The following is a 21,583-nucleotide window of genomic DNA, read 5'->3' on the forward strand; positions in this document are numbered from 1 at the left end:
AGGTTTTTCTCCTCCATATTTGTTCATAATTATTGATTTTTTTTTTAGCTGTTAGATCTATGCAAATCTCTTGTTTTGTGGTTATTTTTTGTGGCAGCTAGTCTGAGTAAACAGTCGGTGTGTCTTTTAGATGAGGAGCGTGTGGCAGGGAGGTAACAGATTTGTCCAGGATCACAAGTGGGAAAGCCAGCTCTAAAACTTCAGAATCTTGGTTTTAGTGTCAGCAACGAATTTGTGTATATATTTTTACATCTAACTTAATCACTGAGCCACGTGTCCTGGCGTTATCGCATTTCTTAAAAACGACTATCTAGTTTTTTTTTCTTCTTTTGCTTTGGTAAGCTATGGCACATTTTTTTTTTTATTTCTATTGTTTGTTCCACATTTCCTGTAGCCCTCACCAAATAAGATTATTATTATTAATTCCAGATTTACATCACTGTGCTTCTCCTTTCTGGTCAGGCGAAATCTTTTGAGAAGCAGTATGTGGCTTTGTCCCGCCTCTCTCTTCCATTGACTAGCTCCATAAATGGAGGCTAGCCATTGGAAGAGAGATCTGTCAGTCATTGTCCGAGGCGATTCGTGGGCGTTCCGGTGACTTTTTCCCTCTCCGCCCCTTTGTTGCCTTCATTGCGGCGGTGGGTGTTGTCTTATTTTTTTTTTCCCCAGGATGTTTGCGGCCAGCATTTTTTTCTAGGAGCTAGGGCGAGCGGGTGGGTTCACGTAATGCTCCTTTCTCGTCAGGAACCTCCTGCAGCCTCTCCCTGCCCTGCCAGAGCCGAGGAGACACAGCCGTGGCATTTCTCCCCGTTCTTTCCACCCCCCTCCCAGTCCGATGCCTTCTCTCTGATCTTGCAGCCGTGGCATTTCTCCCCGTTCATTCCACCCCCTCCCAGTCCGATGCCTTCTCGCTGATCTTTTGTCATTAGGTAAATGCAAAAATGTGTGCTGCGATTGCCCCTCTTGCCACGAAGGACGAGGAAAAGAGCTGAAGCCGGTGCCGCGCCTGACGGTGGGCGAGGCCGGCCGGGACATAGAGAAGAGCCTCGCAGGCTCCATTTCCACTTCTCCCGGCTGGGAGGAAGCTATTGGCCAAGAGAAAGGCAGGAAGTCCACGGGAGCCTACCCCGTGCTCCTCCACCACCGGATTGTAGCCAGCGTCTCTCCCCGAGGCTCCCCCAGCGAGAGGAGGGCGAAGGAAGCAGACCAGCAGCCAGAGAGTCCCGCATGCCGGCAGCAGAGTGACCTTATCGGAGTGGGACCGGAGCAAGGAGAGGCTCAAGGGGCATAATTGAGTGAGAGCCTGAGAGGCTCCCAGGGGCATTTCTGATTTAAAGCCCACAAGGGCTCCACCTGGGCATGGTTGGTACCGAGTCCCCTGAGGAGGGACTCCCACATCTGGGCATAGTTGCTTTAGAGCCTGCTGGCTCAAACACAAATAAGACCCACCTGCACCCTAAGCCAATGAAGACTTTTACACTGAAGGGCATCCTGAGGTTCTTTACTCCTCCCTTCGGTACATAGGTGATGATGATGTTTTTACAGTCATTAACCAGTGACTGGGTGATGGTAACTTTAATTGCGACATGGAATATTTTATTTTTAGTATTTTACTTTTAGTTCCCTGCCCCCTCGCTGTGCTTGCTCTCCTGTGTGTGTGTGGCTCTGGGTGGGTGTGTGTGTGGCTCTGGGTGGGTGTGTGTGTGGCTCTGGGTGGGTGTGTGTGTGGCTCTGGGTGGGTGTGTGTGTGGCTCTGGGTGGGTGTGTGTGGCGCTCTGGGTGGGTGGGTGGGTGTGTGTGCCTCTGGGTGGGAGGGTGTGTGTGTGGCTGTGGGTGGGTGTGTGTGGCTCTGGGTGTGTGTGTGGCTCTTGTGTGTGTGTGGCTCTGGGTGGGTGTGTGTGTGTGGCTCTGGGTGGGTGTGTGTGTGTGGCTCTGGGTGGGTGTGTGTGTGTGGCTCTGGGTGGGTGTGTGTGTGTGGCTCTGGGTGGGTGTGTGTGTGTGTGGCTCTGGGTGGGTGTGTGTGTGTGGCTCTGGGTGGATGTGTGTGTGTGGCTCTGGGTGTGTGTGTGTGTGGCTCTGGGTGTGTGTGTGTGTGTGGCTCTGGGTGTGTGTGTGTGGCTCTGGGTGGGTGTGTGTGTGGCTCTGGGTGTGTGTGTGGCTCTGGGTGGGTGTGTGTGTGTGGCTCTGGGTGGGTGTGTGTGTAGCTCTGGGTGGGTGTGTGTGTAGCTCTGGGTGGGTGTGTGTGTGGCTCTGGGTGGGTGTGTGTGTGTGGCTCTGGGTGGGAGGGTGTGTGTGTGGCGGTGGGTGTGTGTGGCTCTGGGTGTGTGTGTGGCTCTGGGTGGGTGGGTGTGTGTGGCTCTGGGTGGGTGTGTGTGTGTGGCTCTGGGTGGGTGTGTGTGGCGCGGTGGGTGGGTGTGTGTGGCTCTGGGTGGGAGGGTGTGTGTGTGGCGGTGGGTGTGTGTGGCTCTGGGTGTGTGTGTGGCTCTGGGTGGGTGGGTGTGTGTGTGGCTCTGGGTGGGTGTGTGTGTGTGTGTGGCTCTGGGTGGGTGTGTGTGTGTGTGTGGCTCTGGGTGTGGGTGTGTGTGTGGCTCTGGGTGTGTGTGTGTGTGTGTGTGTGTGTGGCTCTGGGTGTGTGTGTGGCTCTGGGTGTGTGTGTGTGTGTGGCTCTGGGTGGGTGTGTGTGTGTGGCTCTGGGTGGGTGTGTGTGTGTAGCTCTGGGTGGGTGTGTGTGTAGCTCTGGGTGGGTGTGTGTGTGGCTCTGGGTGGTTGGGGGTGGCTCTGGGTATGTATGTGTGTGTGGCTGTGGCTCTGGGTATGTGTGTGTGTGGCTGTGGCTCTGGGTATGTGTGTGTGTGTGGCTGTGGCTCTGGGTATGTGTGTGGCTGTGGCTCTGGGTATGTGTGTGTGTGGCTGTGGCTCTGGGTATGTGTGTGTGTGGCTGTGGCTCTGGGTATGTGTGTGTGTGTGTGGCTGTGGCTCTGGGTGTGTGTGTGTGTGTGTGTGGCTCTGGGTGTGTGTGTGTGTGGCTCTGGGTGTGTGTGTGTGTGTGTGTGTGTGTGGCTCTGGGTGTGTGTGTGTGTGGCTCTGGGTGTGTGTGTGTGTGGCTCTGGGGGGGTGTGTGTGGCTCTGGGTGTGTGTGTCTGTGTGGCTCTGGGTGTGTGTGTGTGTGTGTGGTAGTAATTGCTGTCTGCTGAGCTCGTCCGTAGGGTACAATAGGTCTCACATTTGCGAGAGATTAAGCTAATGGCAATGTAAATGACAATGCCATTTATTTATCTGTTTTTAAAACCAACACATAAATACAAATTTTGTCATTTACAATGCCAATAGCTCTAACTTTTCCAAAGGCGAAACCATTGCATTGTAAATGCTTGTTTCTTTAGCTTTTAACGGGGAAAAAATCGATTCATGGCCGCATATAATACAGGCTCTAAAATGGACTTTTCCTGGTTTTACTACAGTAGCCTTGGTTAACTTTCCCAATGCTAAATCATGGTCGTGGGAGTCTACCAATATTTACACCTTAAGTTCTATTATTGGCTCACTGACAGATAAAAGGCATGGCTCGGATGAATTAATTGTTGCAGGAGATTTCATCAGCCATTTATGTTAGAGCCTTCCTGATTCAATTAACAATTTGTTCACTGTGGTAGAAGTTCTACATATGGATCATTCCAGGAAGGGAACTGAATTAAATACTGTTTTTATAAACAAGTTTTATTGATTTTATCGCAAGAACACAACAACAAACATAACCATCTGTCATCAATCGACACAAACAGGACCTGTGCATAATCATTATAACAACAATCAGTTTGTCCCTACATCCAAACCATAATAAGCCCACCACTTGCCCCAGATGGTATTACATTTACAGGTGCAGACCCTGGCTTCATAGCTAGGTCGTCCCTGCTGGGAACACCAATCCACCCCCTTCTTCCATTGCGCCACTTGTGGGCGGGGGGGGTTGGGGACTTTCAGTTGCAAGCTACACCTCGCTTGGCCACCAGGGTCACCACTCCAGTGAATATATGCTCCATTCTCTGGCAATCCACATCTTCTTCGAATAGTTCCAAAATAGCAATTCTCTGGGCGAGGTCGAGGCACCAGCCTAAAACTGCAGAGAGTTCTCTTCCAACCCCTTCCCAAAAGGGAACCCCTCCCAGGCAGGCCCTCACCATGTGAAAGAAATCTGCTTCTGACAATGAACAGCTGGCTCGTGCATCTCCGACAATTCGATGGAGGCGTTGGAGAGTCATGTAAGCAATGTGAAGGTAACTGAGTTTAACCAACCAGGGGCGAGCCAAGATGGGCAGCACCCTGGTGGCCATGCGAGGCTCGCAGCACTCCTCCTCATCAAGTTCGCCCACCCATGCCTCCCATCACCTGCGTATCCCAAGGAAGCAGTTAGGGGCATTAATAATTAGCGAGCGATAGAGTTGGGAAACTGCACCCTGGCCTAATCCCCCCCCCCCCCCCCCCCCCCCCCCCATCAGCAATTTGGCTTCAAGGAGGGAAGTAAGCCCTGTGAAGATTGAAATACTGTATCAATTTGAATTTGGCATTTTAGTAGACCAAGTGCAAGAATGCTATGTCCATCGACCATTGTTTTTAATGAAATTCCTGCTTGCCTCTATCTCCCTCTCGTCCTGCAAGGGCTTTAATGATGTAGAAATGTGGGAAGGTAGTGGCTTGTAAAACCAAGGAATTTACCTTGGCCCAACCTTATGGTGTAATGGGGCTTGAATGAGTGAATGTGTTTCGGCTCAGTGTCAGTTATGGACCAGTGTTTGTGAAGAGTATGCTGACTGGTGCAGTGCGTTAGTAATTGGGCCCAGTTGGAGATCAAACCACTCTAATATCTCATTATATGGGAGGAGGCAGCTGTTTTGAAACCGATATCATACAATTTGTTGTATGCCAGTGGCTTAAATTCCCCTGACCAAGGAGACACTAGATCCATGAGAGGCCCACACGTGTATGGCCGAAGATCAGTATCAGAATGGAATCTGTGAGTGCATGTGACCAAGAAATCATCTAATCGGAGTTGGCGTCTATCACTGCATGTCACATCAAGAGAGGCTTGCAAGTCATCTGCTCAGCCACTGTAGCTGGGCAGCCAGGTAATATATCTCAAAGTGAGGAGTCCCTAGGCCTCCGAGGTTGATCGGAAGGCAAAGCTTGAGTCTCCCAGTGTGCCAGATGAATTCTCCTAAGAGCATGTCTAGACTGTGAAAAAAAACAATGGGTGGGTAAGAGGCAATTTGTTTAAAAACATAGTAAGTGGGGGAGGGCGGCCTATTTTGGAAGTGTAATGCCACCTGGAAAGTAAGAGCAGTCACCATTCGGGTCAGATTGCCTTAAGTTGATCTCTGTCATTATGGTCGATTGTGATCCCATAGTAGTGAAAGATTAATCCCTCTCAACGAAGTAGGCCTCATGGCTCTATTCGTTTTTCTGTCTTGTTTGGCACAAATGTGAAGATACAGGACTTCAGAAATTTGACACAGGCGGCAGTGAAGTCTGTAAAAAGCTAAGCTATTGCAGAAATGCTGCCCCTGAGAGTGAAGCAGAATGTGTCCTGCTCACCTGCAGCGGTTACATCAATGGTTACCAGGCCAAGGCAAAAAGCAAGGAGGGTAAAGCGCAGCCTTGCTCCCCTTCGAATCTCAAAGAAGGGATATTTGAGATTACCCACTTGAACATGTGTGAATGGGCATGATTATAGTATACAAATGATTTGAATGGTGCGGGTCCTCAAGCTGAAGTGCAAAAGGACATTAAAGTGGTAGTCCCAGTGTAAGGTGTCAAAGGTCTTTTCAAGATCAAGGCTGTGGGCTACAGAACGTGTCCAAGCCCGGGAGCAACCTCCAGGAGCCGAAAAAGAAATCGGAGATTTAGCAAAATGTTCCTACGGGGAATTAACCTGTTTTCATGTTTATGGAATAGTTGTAGTAGGATTGGAAAGATACAGGAGGCCAAAACTTTTCCCATCCCAAAACCTTGTAATCGGATTTTGTGATTTTAGAATGCCTTATTAGCGGATAGATCCCTGGCGAGGTAGGAAGGTCACGTGGGGTAGCAAACAGTATCTGGAGTCCAGATGAGGAGTAACAGCTCAACTGCAGTTTGAGGGGTTACCACTGGAGGAAAACCTGGCTGTGGTGAGAACAGGGAAGAGGATGCATCATCTCTGTCTGGCGTCGAGGATAAAATGAGACATGTGGCAGAGTCACAGAAAGTAGCAGCTGTAGTGAGGGTGGATCTTCGGCTGATTCAGGCCTGCTCTGGAGATGGTGCAGTTCGGGTGGAAACAGAATTATTCTTCTCCAGTCCATGATGTCTCCAGTGGCATCCAGACCTGCCTTTCAGGAAAGCTAATTTAGCTGGTAAGACGTGCCACACCCCTCGACCCAGTCCCAAATGACCTCTGGTTCTGTGATGAAGAAGGCCTTTTGATCGATCAAGATCTCGATTCGTGTGTGGAACAGAACAAGAGGGGCTCTTTAATGTTTATGTCGCTCAGCTTCCCTTTCACTCACAAAAATTAAGCATGTTGGTGGTGGATGCCTGGGTGTAGTTTGGGAAGAATAGTACTTGATGTTTTCTTTAATTCAGTAAACCCAACTAGACCCACAACCTGAAGGACTGCGTCTTCATTTTTGTGATGTAGGAGCTGGACTATGGAAGGGTGATTTGGGCACCTGGAGGGGGCGTCTAGCCTGCACACAACGGGCATTTTTGGCTGAGTTGAAAGAAGATGCATTCTGGGTGGGAGTGAATGTTTAATCCACTACTCTGTGAACTTCGCTGGGTTATTTCTTCTGCTCCATAAGGGAGGCCAATCACCCTTAAGTTATTTCCCCTGTAGTGTCCCTCTGCGTCCTCTGCCCAGCATTCAAGCAGTTGTATAAGTTCGGTGAGCTCAGCAAGTTAAGTGTACACTGCTTAGAACTGATTGCTTCCAATATATCATTTAGTTTATCTGGGCCCATGGATGATGATGTCGTCTCGGATAGCTTCTGGGGCCGTCATTGGTAAGAGCTTCAGTAAGGGCCGATTTTGGGCCTTTCCAATGCAGAGACAGTGTGAGGAAGTAGATGGTGGGGGTTTAAAATGAGATGGGGTACATTGTCTTTTCAGCTGGAGCTGCTAATTTGAAACTATATTGTGTTGTGCATATGGCCATAGGCTCAGTACGGAACCACTTGCAAAATCCTGGCTGTCCTCAAGGAAATGAGAACCCAGGGTTTCAGCACGAGCAGTCCAGGTCAAGGCCTTCATGAACGTGAAGGTTCAGGATAAGTGACATATGCTTCCGGGGGTGCCACTTAAGGTCAATGGTGTGCGGTCGGACACTTCTGTGGATTCCTGGAGGAACTGTGGAAGCCCCACTACTGGAGCTGATGAATCAGGGCTGTAAAAGTGCCTCAGCTGAGACACGGACCGGCCTGCAAGACCCAGTTGGTCTTCTTGGGAGAAAAAACCCAAGGATACAGTACAAGCCGTCCGATTTAATGCTCACCCAAAGGTAAACATTCCAAAAAGGTGATGTATTTTTTCCAGCAGATGCTTCCAGAGGCTAAGGGCAACAGGGATGCCCGCTTCCCCAAAGATATAGTATGAGATGCTGATGAAGATATTTGATGTCGCTGGGGTCCTGATTGGTAGCTCCATCGGAGATCCAGATCTATGGGTGACACAGTTCTGCCACAGCAGGGCATGTGGTTCAAACTAGTCCGTAGGTCGGGGCGCTGAGCAGTGGGGCTCCCAAATTAGAGGAGAGCAAGGGAGGCGTAGCAAAGCGTCCTTGTGCAATGTTTAAAAAGGGTAAAACATTGCCCCCACTCTTTCAGGAGTGAGTTATGCGCTATAACAAGTGCTCATAACATAACAATCTAACAATTGATGTAGCTCTTTGGGGGTCACTGCTTAAAGTGGGGTCCCACGTGGAAAGGTATTTGCATCTCCCTTCAGAAGGAGCACGGTGATGGTTATCTGCCCTCGAGAAGGGTCCCCCAAGCCTCAGGTCAGCCTTCGACCAGGAAAGGCCACATAGAGCCCAGGAGGAGTCCCCATCACAGTGTTTGCCACCCGATCATGACCCCTCAAGGGACCCATCGGGAGCCCCACTCACCTCCTCTGTCACCTATGGGGAGCTGTCAACAAGAGACCTCATTCGTGGGCCAAGGGCAAACCCACTAATGGCCTCCCACATCCCCGGATGAGCCCCTCTCAAGACCTGCTGAATGGAAAGCCACATGTATGGACAGGTCCCAGTGATCCAATTTTGGCTGCCTGGCTTTGCCCAAATCCGGTTGGAAGCTCCTTTCAGGGACTCCCAGCTCAATGGTTCTGTTCCTGCCACAGCAAATGCCCAGCTCACTGAGGATGGAATCTGCGGTGGGACGAACCTTTTGATCATGGGCGATGAGAGAGAGAGCGTCACTATAGTGCGGCCACCATGATGCCGTCACTATCCATGCCCCCTCTTTTTGTGTTTTAAAAAAAGAATAATTTTTATCAACCTTTCTCAGCCTTTCCAAGATAATTGCAGACCCTCCAGCATGACCCATCCATAGGGAATTAGCCACTTGTAGAGCTCCAGAATCACATCTTCATTATCGCAGTGATCCTGCAATGACACTGTCGCAGGGTGGTGGAATAGGGTGCCTTCACTGTCACAATGTTCTATCTTTTCCATGGAGCGGCCATGATCTTTTCCTTTACAGGATACCAAGATGGAAGTCCACACTCTCTATCAAGACACCTCTAAAGATCTCTGTGACACAGTAGATCATCTGTGGCTTTCTGTTCCTTCTTTAATGTTTTTAATGCAAATGGTTTCTCTTTGGATAGGCTTTCCAGATCCACTGTGACAGCAGTCATTTACTGAGAGTCTCTATGTGGTATATATTTGTGGTGACCAATTGCTGTGTTTGTGCTGCGGCCTAATTATTAGTTTTGTTTTACTACATACTTTTGCCCATATTATGAAGGTGCCTCTTGATCTCTGCCACACCCTTTCTGATTTCCAGCCTACATTTCGTCAGGCAATTCTGCAATGTTTTTTTCAAAGTCCAGTTTAATTTCTGACCAGCATGTGTTAAGTCTTCTTTAGATACATATTTGTCTTTGATGCCTTTGCTCCAGAGTCTGTCAGATCAATCCATCACCAAGCTATTCTGCTTGAAAATTTTCTGATTTTACAGGAGCTTGATGAATCCTCCTACCCGACTTTTGTCAGCCTCCCTGAACAATTCCTATGCAGACGACACCCAGCTCATCCTCTCACTATCGGAAAAACCCTCCACCACAAGTGACAACTTCCATAGATGCATGAAAAGCGTTGCAGACTGGAAGAGAAACACTCTGTGGCAAGATACAATCCATAGGCTCCACATACTTAGTCTGGGTGAGGAGAATTCAACACAGTAATATGCCCTCAGAACGATAGGTCACTTGCAACCCATCTGCACTATACCACTACACCGGGAGCACTGAAAGATCTAATAGACAGAAATTACCTTCTCGACTCCTGGAGTTACAAGCACCCTACGGTGAGAGAAGGCACACACTTCTCGGCAGTACACTCCTCGTGGTCCCTGTTGGGCTACCTGATCGTGTCTGTGGGCATGGCACACTGGCTGGGTAATGTTACACACCCAGCCCGCACACTTTCTGACCACTCCCCTGTGAAGTGCACTATACAGATCCCAATAAGGCAAAACCCTTACATTAACGGGCATTTGAACCCCCTACACATACTCGATCCAGTCTTAACAAAGAGATTGAGCAAGAGATTCAGGACTTCTTTGAGAAGAATATTACACCAGAGATCAGCCTAACCACAGTATGGGAAGCATTTAAGGTTACAATGCTGGGTTTTTGTATTTAAGGGGGAGGCATCCTCAGGGATATCAGACGAGAACTAAACACTCTGGAGCGGGACATTAAAACACTACAGAGGGACCTTGCAAACAGAGTGGGGGTGAACATGACCAGAGCCAAGCTTAAGGACAACATGACGGACTATGAAACTGCAGCTGAATGTGAGAGCAAATTCAGGGGCAAATACCATAGGGCTAGGATATACGGGGAAGGAGACCATCCAGGCTGAGTACTGGCAAACATGGTTAGTCAACCCAAATTCTCCAACTACATCGCAGAGATACAAGACTCTCAGGGAGAGACACATAGAAATCTGCCTGATCAATTGCAGACGTTCGTGGAATACTATAAGTCCCTATACACCTCCCAGAGAGAACTTCCATTAGACCTCTCTCAATACTACGAAGACACGACCCTGGCCTGGTTAGGAGACACACAGCGAAAGTTTCTGAGTCTAAACTTGGAAATTGATTAAATAAAGGAAGCAATAATGGGGATGAAATTGGGACACGCTCCGGGGTCGGATGGGCTGCCCATCGAATTTTACAAGACATATCTAACACCTCTAGCCCCTATACTGAAAGATGTATTCTATGAAGCACTGGAGGAAGGGAGACTTCCTAGAACCATGAGGGGAAACCCAAATAGTGTCGCTCCTTAAGCCAGATAAGTCTCAATTGCTTTGCGAATCCTACCGCCCCCTCTCTTTACTGAACTGTGACACTAAAATCCTTGCTACGGTCCTCTCCAATAGACTTAGTCTCCTGATGGAACGCTTGGTGTTGCCAGATCAAGCGGGCTTCATTCGGAATAGAGCCACTGCACATAACTTGCGAACGCTCATGGCTGTTATGCAGGACATAGATCCAAATAGCTCAGCAGTGGCAGTTTTCTTAGACGCTACCAAAGCGTTCTACTCTGTTGAGTGGGACTTCCTCATTGGCACCCTGAGCTACATGGGAATGCCCCAGCCCTTTCTAAACTGGGTGAAACTGATAAACACAAACCCGACAGCCACGGTGCTGCTCAACGGCGCCCCCTCCCATAGTTTTAACATCTCAAGGGGTACCAGGCAGGGCTGCCCCCTGTCCCCATTCTATTCGCTCTAGCAGTTGAACCCCTGGCGGCAAGAATACGACAACCCTACCAGGAATGGGCATTAGTATACCTATCCCGTCAGCTGCCAATTTCCCTATACGCGGATGACATGACTTTATATATAAAAAAAACAAGACCATCTTAATCCGGTCCTTGGTGAAATTACTACAGTCGGGCCATTTCGGGGATCCAAATAAATTGGGCCAAGTCGGCAATATTCCCGCTCACGGATAAACCCAGAGCTTACCCCTTGGACTACCCCATAGTTTGGAAATCTGAGGACATTAAATATTTAGACATACATATCTCCTGAGATAAAGATGTTCTCATGCGCACAAATTATGGACACGCTATAGACAAGATCACCGACTATGTTCACAAATAGATACGCCTTCCCCTATCGATGGCTGGTTGCATCTCCCTGATAAAAATGGTTATCTTGCCAAAACTGCTCTCTCTTTCTGAACATACCCTATCACCCGGGGAGGTTTTTTTTTAAAAAGACTTAACACGTAAATTACACTGCTCATATGGGGGGGCAAGCAAGCGCGTCTGCGACTGAGCACACTAATGCTACCATATAACCAGGGTGGGTTTGAAGTGCCTAACTTCGAGTATTATCATTGTGCACAAGCGCACTTTGCCTCCTACTGGTTTCATACCCCCCCCCCCTTCATGCCACATCTGGCAGTGGAAGATGGGTATATGGCACCGGTTCCCACCTCTGGCTACCTGTTCGCAGAGGTAAAAGAACATGGAAAAGACCCATCTAAAGTGGATTGCACCAATATATCCTGGCGCAGAATTGCCCGCAAATTGAAGGCCCCAATGATGTACTCCCCCAGACTGCCGCTTCCCCACAGTCCCCTGCTACAGGTTACAAGTGAATGGATATGCAGACGGCTGTTAGAACCGCTTCATTATGTCACGTGGGTGACCTATATGTGGGAGGGGAGTTTCGGACTAGGGAGCAATTCTTCTGGCACATTCTCCCTCCACCATGGACCTATTTATGTACATCAGAATCCAGCAGAGTATTAAGGCTGCTACCCCAACATTCCCCGCGGAACCACCCACATTGGCCCCTTTGTATCCTCTATTACAGTCTGATACCCCCAAACACGTCACTTCCTTACTATACCGACATACGTAAGAGGCGCCTCCTACACAACCTCTGTCAGCTCGAGCGGACTGGGACAAAGACTTTGAGACCCCTCTGACAGATGAACAATGGGAGTTTAGTTGCAGGCAGACAGAGACGGCCTCATCTTGCTGTAGTGACTATCACTCATTCACTATAAATTTCTCCATCGATTACATCACACTCCTGTCATACTGCATAATATTCACTTGAAGGAAGATGATACCTGTGCTAGATGTGGCGGGGCAGGAGCGGACTTTATGCACTTGCTGTGGCTGTGCCCGCAGGTAGGGGAATACTGGGAACAAGTGTTTGGGGGCCTCTCTGAAATGTTAATTATACAGATACAACCAGCTCACCATACTGCTCTGCTTGGCTGTATTCAGGATATTGTCACCCCTCACTAGAAAGTCCTAGCTTTCAGCCTTTTTCTTGCAAAGCACCAAGTGGCTTGCTGATGGGACAGGGGCCGGGCCCCTAAATTCAAAGACTGGATACGAGACTTATCTACCTGGCAAGGCCAATTGCAGTGTTATACTGAACTCTAACCTTTGAAATCAAGACCAAAAGATATTTAGGGCCCCCTGACTACATATCTCTTGGAACATGCCGAAGGGGGAGATCAGGAGGTACTGAGAGGAGACACTGAGGCACCCACGGAGGCGAACTCCCCTGGCTCCTCTGCTCACCTACGAGGGTGACTGGGGTTGCTAGTTCCATAATGTGAGGAACAATGGTGAAGAGTGGGGAACTTTATTTGGTGGGTGAACATGCTCCGATACCCTTACCTGTGCATCTGACGTATGCCTAGCTTGATGGGGTAACAAATAAACGGACTAATCTAACCATGTCTCCAGGTGCCGGACTGTTAGGTTGATGTGTGCTATACCTACTCCACATGATGAGACTGTGAGTCTATGTATACAAAACTAACTGCTGTTTGGCTTTAGGGTGAGTTGTTGATCTTATCATTCGTCAGGTCTTGGGTACTTATGATGTAACTTTGAAATAACATGAGAAAAATATTCACCAGGATCAAATGTTGCATCCTCTGCGTCAAGTATGACTTGTACCATATTGACTGCAATAAAGGTTTTTGAAATTTAAAAAAGAAATACTGGATGAGAAACAACTGCCTGAAACTCAACAGTGTCAAAACTGAGGTGCTGATCTTCGGTGGCAATACCTCCCCATGGAACGACTCCTGGTAGCCCTCCGAACTAGGACCCTCACCCACATCAACAGACAATGCACGCAACCTTGGCATCATTCTTGACAGCAAGCTCACCATCTCCACTGCCAGATTCTTCATTCTTCGCATGCTCCGGGAGATCTTCAAGTGGCTCCCCGTCAATGCCACACAAACCGTCACCCGAGTCAACAGTCAACACACTCAAGTCGAAATCACCAATCTCCTACTGAAGAGACTGCAGACCAAGCAGAAGGCAACAGCCAGGCTCATCCATGGCCTCCCAGGGATGTGGAATTCCTATAGCCTGACGCCCAGGTCATATTGTTTGGGGTCAAGGGCAACAAGTTTTCATGTGTATTTTGGGACAAGTAGGCCCAAACCCCTGCAGCATAAACCCTTTAGCTGCCAGTTTGCAGTACCACATTATGGATCAAGGAAGGGGACTGTCTGCACTTAAGGTAATATTTTTGTCCATATGTTAATGATGTTCAAACTTGTATTTATGGTGCATTAATTGAAAGCCTTTATTGTCAGGGTGAGAACTCTAAGTAAATGTTGTAAGCTCTAACTGCACTACACACATTTTCAAAGTTTAGCAGTTTGAGGCTATGCGCAATACTAACAGAATGCTCTCTGATTTGATGCAAATATTTGCAGAAGCTTAAAAGCAAGATTGATGATTCTTTGCTTGCAAAATAAAATGTTCATAAATAAATGAAAGCAGGAAAAAATAAATTTAGCAAAACGTCTGTAAAATTTCAGGTACCATTTCTTTGCAGCATCATTTAATAACATGTGTTGATGCATGCTAGTATTTCCCAAAAATATTCATAATGGAAATCGGTGTAAACCGTTTCAATGAGATTATGGGAAACAAAAATAAACAAGCATCGGCAAACCCAGTAGGTCTGAAATTGGTGGTCATCTTTTTAGTTTTGTCAAAGTGTTTTGGATCCCAAAAAGCACACACTGCCACAGTAGCTACTGGCACTGAACAAAACTACTTTGTGTGCCGATATGCTCCTTGTGAAAGAGCAGAATGCTGTCACTCACAGTGAAGCCGGGGGGGGGGGGAGGGTGGGGGGGTGGAAAGGGGAGAGGGAGAGGGGGAAGGAGGGAGGGGGAGAGAGAGGGAGAGAGAGAGGGGGAGATATATAGTTAGTTTTAATAAACGCACAAGGTCATGGTCAACACCAGACCAAATTAGGGGCCCAATTATTAAAGAAAGTCTCCTATGGTATATGTCCTTGCATTAAGTGCAGTTATACGGCTTTCATGAATTCCCAGGAATTTACACAAGTAGGACAAGAAATAGTACTCCTAGAAATATTTGTCAACTGCATTTTAGCATAAGCAAATATGCATGTGTACATTTGCTCATGCCAAAATCTGAGTGTTTGCAAGCTCTTTCCCTCCAACCACTTTTTTCCAAACTCTGGAAGGTGGTTTACATCTGCCATTGTCAGGAGTAAATTACCAACATTTCTCAGTATCGGAAAAGATTAGAGAAGAGTTGTTGAAAACCCTTAAAGCATGCAAGTTAGTAGGTTTGCACAGGCTCAAAAGGGCATTCTAACCCTGGAACTATTGCACACCACTGCCTTCAGCACCAGTATGTGGATCTACGGAAACGTGGCAACCTAAGGGGATTGCAATTATTCAAACACTACTGTGGTATGTGAGCCCTGGCATAATCAGAGAGGCTCTTATATAATGAGATTGATGCTATAATGTGTCACCGCACTATATGGCACCAAAGGGACAAGTTGATTTTGTTACAGAACAAGTGAGTTATGAAGCAACCTGCCCCATGGACAAGTAGATATTTTATTAAATTCCACACCCCTGACCTCCCCAAACTGACCCACATTAACCCCACCTCAAGAAGCTTTACTGGCTCCCCATCCAAAAGAGATGCCAATTCAAAATGCTGATCCATGCCTGCAAAGTCCTCCACAATCAAGGACCAGCGTACCTCAACTGCCATATAAACTTCCACCAACCCTTCAGACACCCACAGTCTGCCTCCCTCTCCCTTGCTCACACCCCCTTCATCCAACGAAACAACAGTGGCGAATGCTCTTTCTCCTACCTTGCTGCCAAGTCCTGGAACATCCTTCCCCTTCACCTCCGAACCTCACCCTCTCTCTCAGAATTCAGGAAGGGACTCGAGACCTGGCTGTTCTACTGATCCCCTTGCAGCAGCAGCAGTAGCGCTCAACTCCTGGATACCCTCGCGGGTGATCAGCAGTGCTCTACAAATCTGTTTTAATTCATTGATTGGAAATAGGCTCTGAATGGTCATTGGAACAAGTATCATGGAAGCCACCAGAGACAATGATTACAATCTGTGTAATCCCAGGAAAGCATTATGGAAAACAGGACATCAAGTTACAGCCCCACAACCCCTTCCATGCTAGTGTGTCCGTAAGCATTATCGTGCAGCAGAAAGTGAGGGGAAAAGACCTCATACACCAATGAAATAATCTCTTGCCCCGATCAGCTCAAATAGTCATGTAGACACGACACTTCGAAACCTCACTATAGGCAGCAAGGAGGACTCCAAAGGAGACCACTAGACAGCAAGTGTCTGCACACCCTTTCGTGATATAATACTGTAATGACCGGATTTTCCGCTTAGATGGAATCCGCCCCTAGGGGCCCCTCCAACCCAGTCAGAACGTAACCACCTCTCTCCTTAGAACGTATTTACAATGACTATAGATACATATATGTACATCTCACACCTAAGGATAGGGGAATAGCAATAAACATGCATGGGTTTTCTATCATATCTTATACATATCAGCTAGTCTCGCGGCCACTCCGACCCAGACTAATCTACCCTAGGGCAGATATGACACACAATCTGGCGTGTCTACACATGGGCCTGCAGTCCCAATGCTCTCACTTACACTCGGTTCACAATCCGGCGAACCTCCACGTTGGTCTCCCCCCCAACGCTCTCACTTACACTCGGTTCACAGTCCCGCGAACCTCCACGTTGGTCTCCCCCCCCAACGCTCTCATTAACGCCGCATATCAACGACGACCACTTTCCTATGAACACCTATGGGAGAAACTTCTCATTTATCTACTTGGGATAAAACTAGGACAATGTGAATTTAGTATGTTTCTTCTAATTGGAATATGTACCTTCTGTTCCCGACATCAAAGGTCCCCTCGCTTCCTATTGGCTTGATCACTCCTTACCTGATCGGGATTTCACATCCGTTCATGCAAACAATGCCAGACAACAAAGATCAGTTACCGCGATTGAACAGGAACACCAGGCACATGTTGGTTCACAATAAACCAGGGTATTTATTGACAATAATTACAAACACAATACTATGCAATATATATATTCTGCAAAGGAAAGGTAAAGGTTAGAATGAATTAAAGAAAGGGCGGAGATCACCTGGTTAATATGAAGTCGGGGCTCGGCAGTCATCTAGGTTCCCTTCTCGTCTCTGTGTCTTGGCTCGTCTCAGAGTCACACCCCAGCCGTCACAAGTACACGTCTGCACCGCTAGGCTCAAACTCGTCTGCTTCCCTCCAAGTCACTGGAACCTTGCTGGTTATTGGCTACCGGGTCTCTCTCTCTCTGTTTCTATGCGTTCCGCGCTATTTCTCCTTCGAACTTTCTCAGAGAGTCTCGGTGGTAAATCTTTCTCGGACTTCAAAGATGGCGACTGTCCGCCGAAGAAAATAATTAATGGCAGAGATGCTAACGGCTAGCTGCCGCCTATGAACTAACTCTCTCTCTCTCTAACACCTTCGCTAATATCAAAGCCTGTTCCTTCATGGAAAGTTACGGCCAGTAACCTGCCGCCCACCAAATTCTTGTACCTCCCCGTACCAAGGACACGTTCCCAGCCGGCCGGCCTGAAGTTGTGTCTTCGGAGTGGAGAAAAATACATTCCTTCGATAAGGGCCAGCCTGAGCCGGTTCTCTCCAAGCGAACAACACCTTGAAACTAAAATATTACACTTGACCTAGAAAGCCTCTCAAGCTACCAGGCAGAGAGCAAGATGGAGTCTGTCCCGTTTAAGGCCTACAGGGCCCAGAATACGTATAACTCCATGGAAAATATCCTAACACACTGGAAAAAGGGTGGATCATGACTAATACTTATATATCTACTCCCTAGCTTAAATTCGTAAGCCCTACTCTAAGAAAAGGGGTACGAATATACCCTACCATGTCTCCCAGAGAGGTCCTACTTATAGTCCTAACCCCTACACTATAAGCCTGATAGACTGGAGTCATTCTCCATCATTCTCCCTCCAAAAAGGGCCGGAAAAAGTCCGTCATTACAAATACCTAGTCAAATAACTCACAGCAGAAGAATTTCAGACACCAACAGGTTATTTCCAGGAGCACTTCAATGTCCTCTATATTCAGTAGTCAACTCGAAACAAATTGAGAAAAAAAACTCGACCATTCAGTATAAAAGATAAAAGGGGTAGGCTCACAGTGTGAACCCTTCATAACAATGAGAGATAGATTTATCAGAAAGCAATGCCAAGTAATTTTGAAAACTGCCGGTGGCAACCTCCAGGAACAGTGCAAAATGCGTCACAGCTATCCTACAAACGAATTCTACAAAATTAAATGGTGAGGATGCTAAAGACAAGTGCACCACCTACTTTCCCTCCAACATTAATCCCCTTCTGCACTGTGTTGTCCACCTACAGACGTGCACAGCAACAACTCAAAGTTCCTCATCGTGGAGGAAGACTAAAACGTTGGCAACCTGGAAATAAGTACAACATGTGCTAAGCACGGTGTAACTTTTCTTGAGAATCATGTTTGCCGCCTGTGCTAGAAAAAAGTCTGAAATTGGGTTTGATTGCGGTTTTGTGCTGTGGTGCTTCATGTACCAGATTCTTTTCTTTCACCCTCTCTTATAACCCCTTTTGTGCACCAGCAGCCACTGATGATTGCACATTGATATCCCAGGGTGGGTGTTTTCAGTAAGCGGATCACCCTTTAATCCTCTAGTCTGACACTGAGCAACTTGTGTGTGTTTATTTTGGTGCTATTTGCTTTCAAAGCAGTATTGCTGCACTGATTATCGTGTTCGCTGTTGAATCGTGTTGTGCCTCCCCCTCCATGACCTGAACAAATTCCACATCATCTGACTCTTGTTGTGAGGGATAAAGGATAATCACCGCACCAGCTATATGAATTGGGGGTGCTTGGAGGCTTTGTCTTATGTTGGAAGGGAATATATTCAGTAGCTGCAGTGATGAGTAGCTCTCTCGCAGGTGCCCCGGCTGCATTCTGAGATGTGTCCCGGGCTGCTTCCTCCAATCCCCACTTTCTACGTATGTCCCTCTGGTTCTTTATACTATGACCACACACAGTATAACTCTTCGTCACAAGCCCATATTACACTAAATTGATGATATCACAGTAGTCAAATATCATGTGGATTAACAATTATACCCTTTGTGGTGATGTGAGAGGAAGATGGTGGTCTTCTTTTCCTTGGATGCAAGCCCTGTCAGAAGCTTGTACTTTATTCACCCCAGTCCAACATAATTTAATATACAGGATAGTATAATCTATCATTGATATTTTATACTGTATAATTAATATAATAAAATTAATGTGATAACTGTGTTCATCACAAACATATTGTCTTGCTGCTAATAACATATCTACAGTTGCACAGGTAAATGTTTCCCACACACTAACAAATCCTTGATACCATTAGGGAGTTTTTTATTTAAAAAAAGGTCCAAAACCTTATAGGTTGTGCTTCACCTGTGAAACATCTGATTAGATTAACAGTGAATCTATTTCACATTAATTGACAGATGAACAGATACCTAAGCTCTGTACTTATATTACAATCAGAAGGAAAACTATACCTTCATTTTCTTGATGATTATTTAGCAACCTTACAAGAAAATGTGAAAAACAATCATACTGTCTGTCTTTTCCACCATAGTTCCATCCCCTGACCCATTTATGTAACTAGCTGCTCTTTGTCAGATATCACATAATGCAATGAGTTAACTCAAGTTGGAGTCATTCTTTAGTATTTGAAAGAGATCATATTTTAAGTTCCTGTTCAAATAGCAGACTGAGTAGGATGTCGATTAAAGTTAGCCAGTCATCTTTTCTCTTACGTTTCATATTACTCCTACGCTTAACTCTTTTATTTCATAATCCGTTGATCACCTTTTTTCCCGATTGACTCTTACGTTCTAAAATATTTTTTCATTTGCTATTTAAAAAATAAAAAGGTTCTATTCCATGATTTAAAATGGTTTTTTTTCTATACTTCTGAAACCTTTTTTTTTGTTGTTGCAAGTTTGAAAAAATCCATATGGAATCAGATTATATATTTTTTTATATATCTGAACAGTGCACTAACTTACTAAGTAAAACCAATGACGTAGTGGACCATCCAGGAAGTAGTTTGCTGTGAAAAAATTGCAGTTCGTATAATATTATCTTAAGCTAGGTCTAGATGTGGAAAAATGTGTAGAAAAGTTAATGTATGGTGAAATATTTGAAAAACTACTTATTCTATTCTTCTCCAATGTCTTTCTTTTTTTAGTTTTTAATTTATAGTTAATAGTTCACATATTACATACAGTTTGTTAATAACATGTTTTTATCTGTTCATAGGGGCACGTTCTTAATACCAAAATGAGTGACCAAATTAAATTCATTGTTGAGAAGCTTAACAAGGATCCCTTCAAGAAGAACTATAATTTAATCACATTTGACTCATTGGAGCCCATGCAGCTTCTACAAGTTCTAAATGATGTCTTGGCAGAAATTGACCCTAAGGTAAGAAGTAGAATAATCATATCTGTAAATATAGTAATATTATTGCACTAGGAGATTTTAGAAGTGTGAATGTGTTTTAGTATTATGATTGTGAATATAACTCATATCATCAAGGTAAATCCTTCACTCTGTAGAGTCATAACTCTTAAATCTGCGGTTTTATACTGCAGTGTTTCTTAACCTGTGGCACCATAGGAGACTGTGACCTCAATCCATGGGGTCCGTGGACCCATATGAACTCTGACCATTAATTTCTGTCAATAATCATAAGCATTTTCATCCCCAATTGTGTTCTGCATACAATTGGTTCCTCCTACAAGGAAATTAGTTTAGTCAAGTAGCGTTAATTCTTAAATGAAGTCTTCTGTATTTCCCTCGGTATACTTTATGTATGTATGAAAAAAAATCAATTAAGATATGTTTAAAAACAATCATAGGATTTAAAAATGCTCCAACCTGAACTGTCAATCAGTTACTGACTAAAAACACTTTTGAAATTGCCCATGATTTTCTTGAAAATCATATGCATGTGCACACTTAGAATACCTTTGTACCAGTACCAATGAACTATGAAAGCCTACACAAGTAAATTGTTCAAAAGGCCCTCCTGGCTGAATGTTTTAAAATCCAATCCTTTACATGGTCAGGCACTTACAAACGTCATGTATCTAAATTTCTTGCATTGGAAAAGGGGCATGCCTTCACTTTTCATCCGAGCTAAAATACTTTAACCGGTATGGATTTTACCGCTTCCCAGTTGGCAGCATGCACTCTGCCATAATGTGCAGCTAGTCTTCTAGCTTTTATGCAATCACTGTCATTGTCAACTTTTGACACAAGGGCCCCAAATGTTCTAAAGCTTAAGGCATCCCAAGGACAATTGCTGCCCTGTGTCTGTCCGAGGCTACTTTCAATCCAGGTACTACTTCTCTCCCATCACTTCTTCTGAGGGCTCGGTTTTCATATGATTACTTATGGATTGGGTCTTATACCGGTGTGAAGTCGCTTTCTGGTTGAAGATGCAATTGCTGAGGGAAGTAGATGTGTTCAGTTCATGTTGTGTGTATTTGTACGTCTTAATGTTTTGTGTGCATTTTTGAGGTTCGAATTGTTGAAATGATTTGGGGCTCCCTGGCTTCTAGTTGTGATTCAGTGGGGTCCGCAGTTAATAGGTTAAACACCACATTATAGAGTCTAGGATTGAAAGCTATGGCTTAATGTTAATATATTTATTCTGGGCTCTGTAATGTAAGAAAAAATATTGAAATTAAAAAATATTTGAGTGAAACATTGCTTAATTTGGCACAATTTCTAGTTCCCAGAAATATTTTGCAAACAAGACACGTATTTCTGATTGACCAGACTCATTGAAGCCTATTACATATGACAAACTTATGTGGCATTGCAGTGCTCTCCTTAACCAGCCCAGTGACACACCACCACCATAT

The 21,583-nt window shown here is 45.9% G+C and overlaps 1 protein-coding gene across 1 annotated transcript in view; it reads left to right on the forward strand.

The window, feature by feature from the left end:
* Window positions 1-21,583, forward strand: part of IFT81 (intraflagellar transport 81) — a 1,042,527-nt gene that overhangs the window by 15,765 nt on the left and 1,005,179 nt on the right. Inside the window, exon 2 of the mRNA XM_086943010.1 lies at window positions 19,971-20,135. Within this exon, the coding sequence (XP_086799136.1) occupies window positions 19,992-20,135 (144 nt within the window). The 5' untranslated portion in view covers window positions 19,971-19,991. The remainder of the gene's footprint in view (window positions 1-19,970; window positions 20,136-21,583) is intronic.

This window comes from Lissotriton vulgaris, chromosome 11, assembly GCF_964263255.1.
Source record: "Lissotriton vulgaris chromosome 11, aLisVul1.2, whole genome shotgun sequence".
In the NCBI taxonomy this organism is placed as follows: Eukaryota; Metazoa; Chordata; class Amphibia; order Caudata; family Salamandridae; genus Lissotriton; species Lissotriton vulgaris.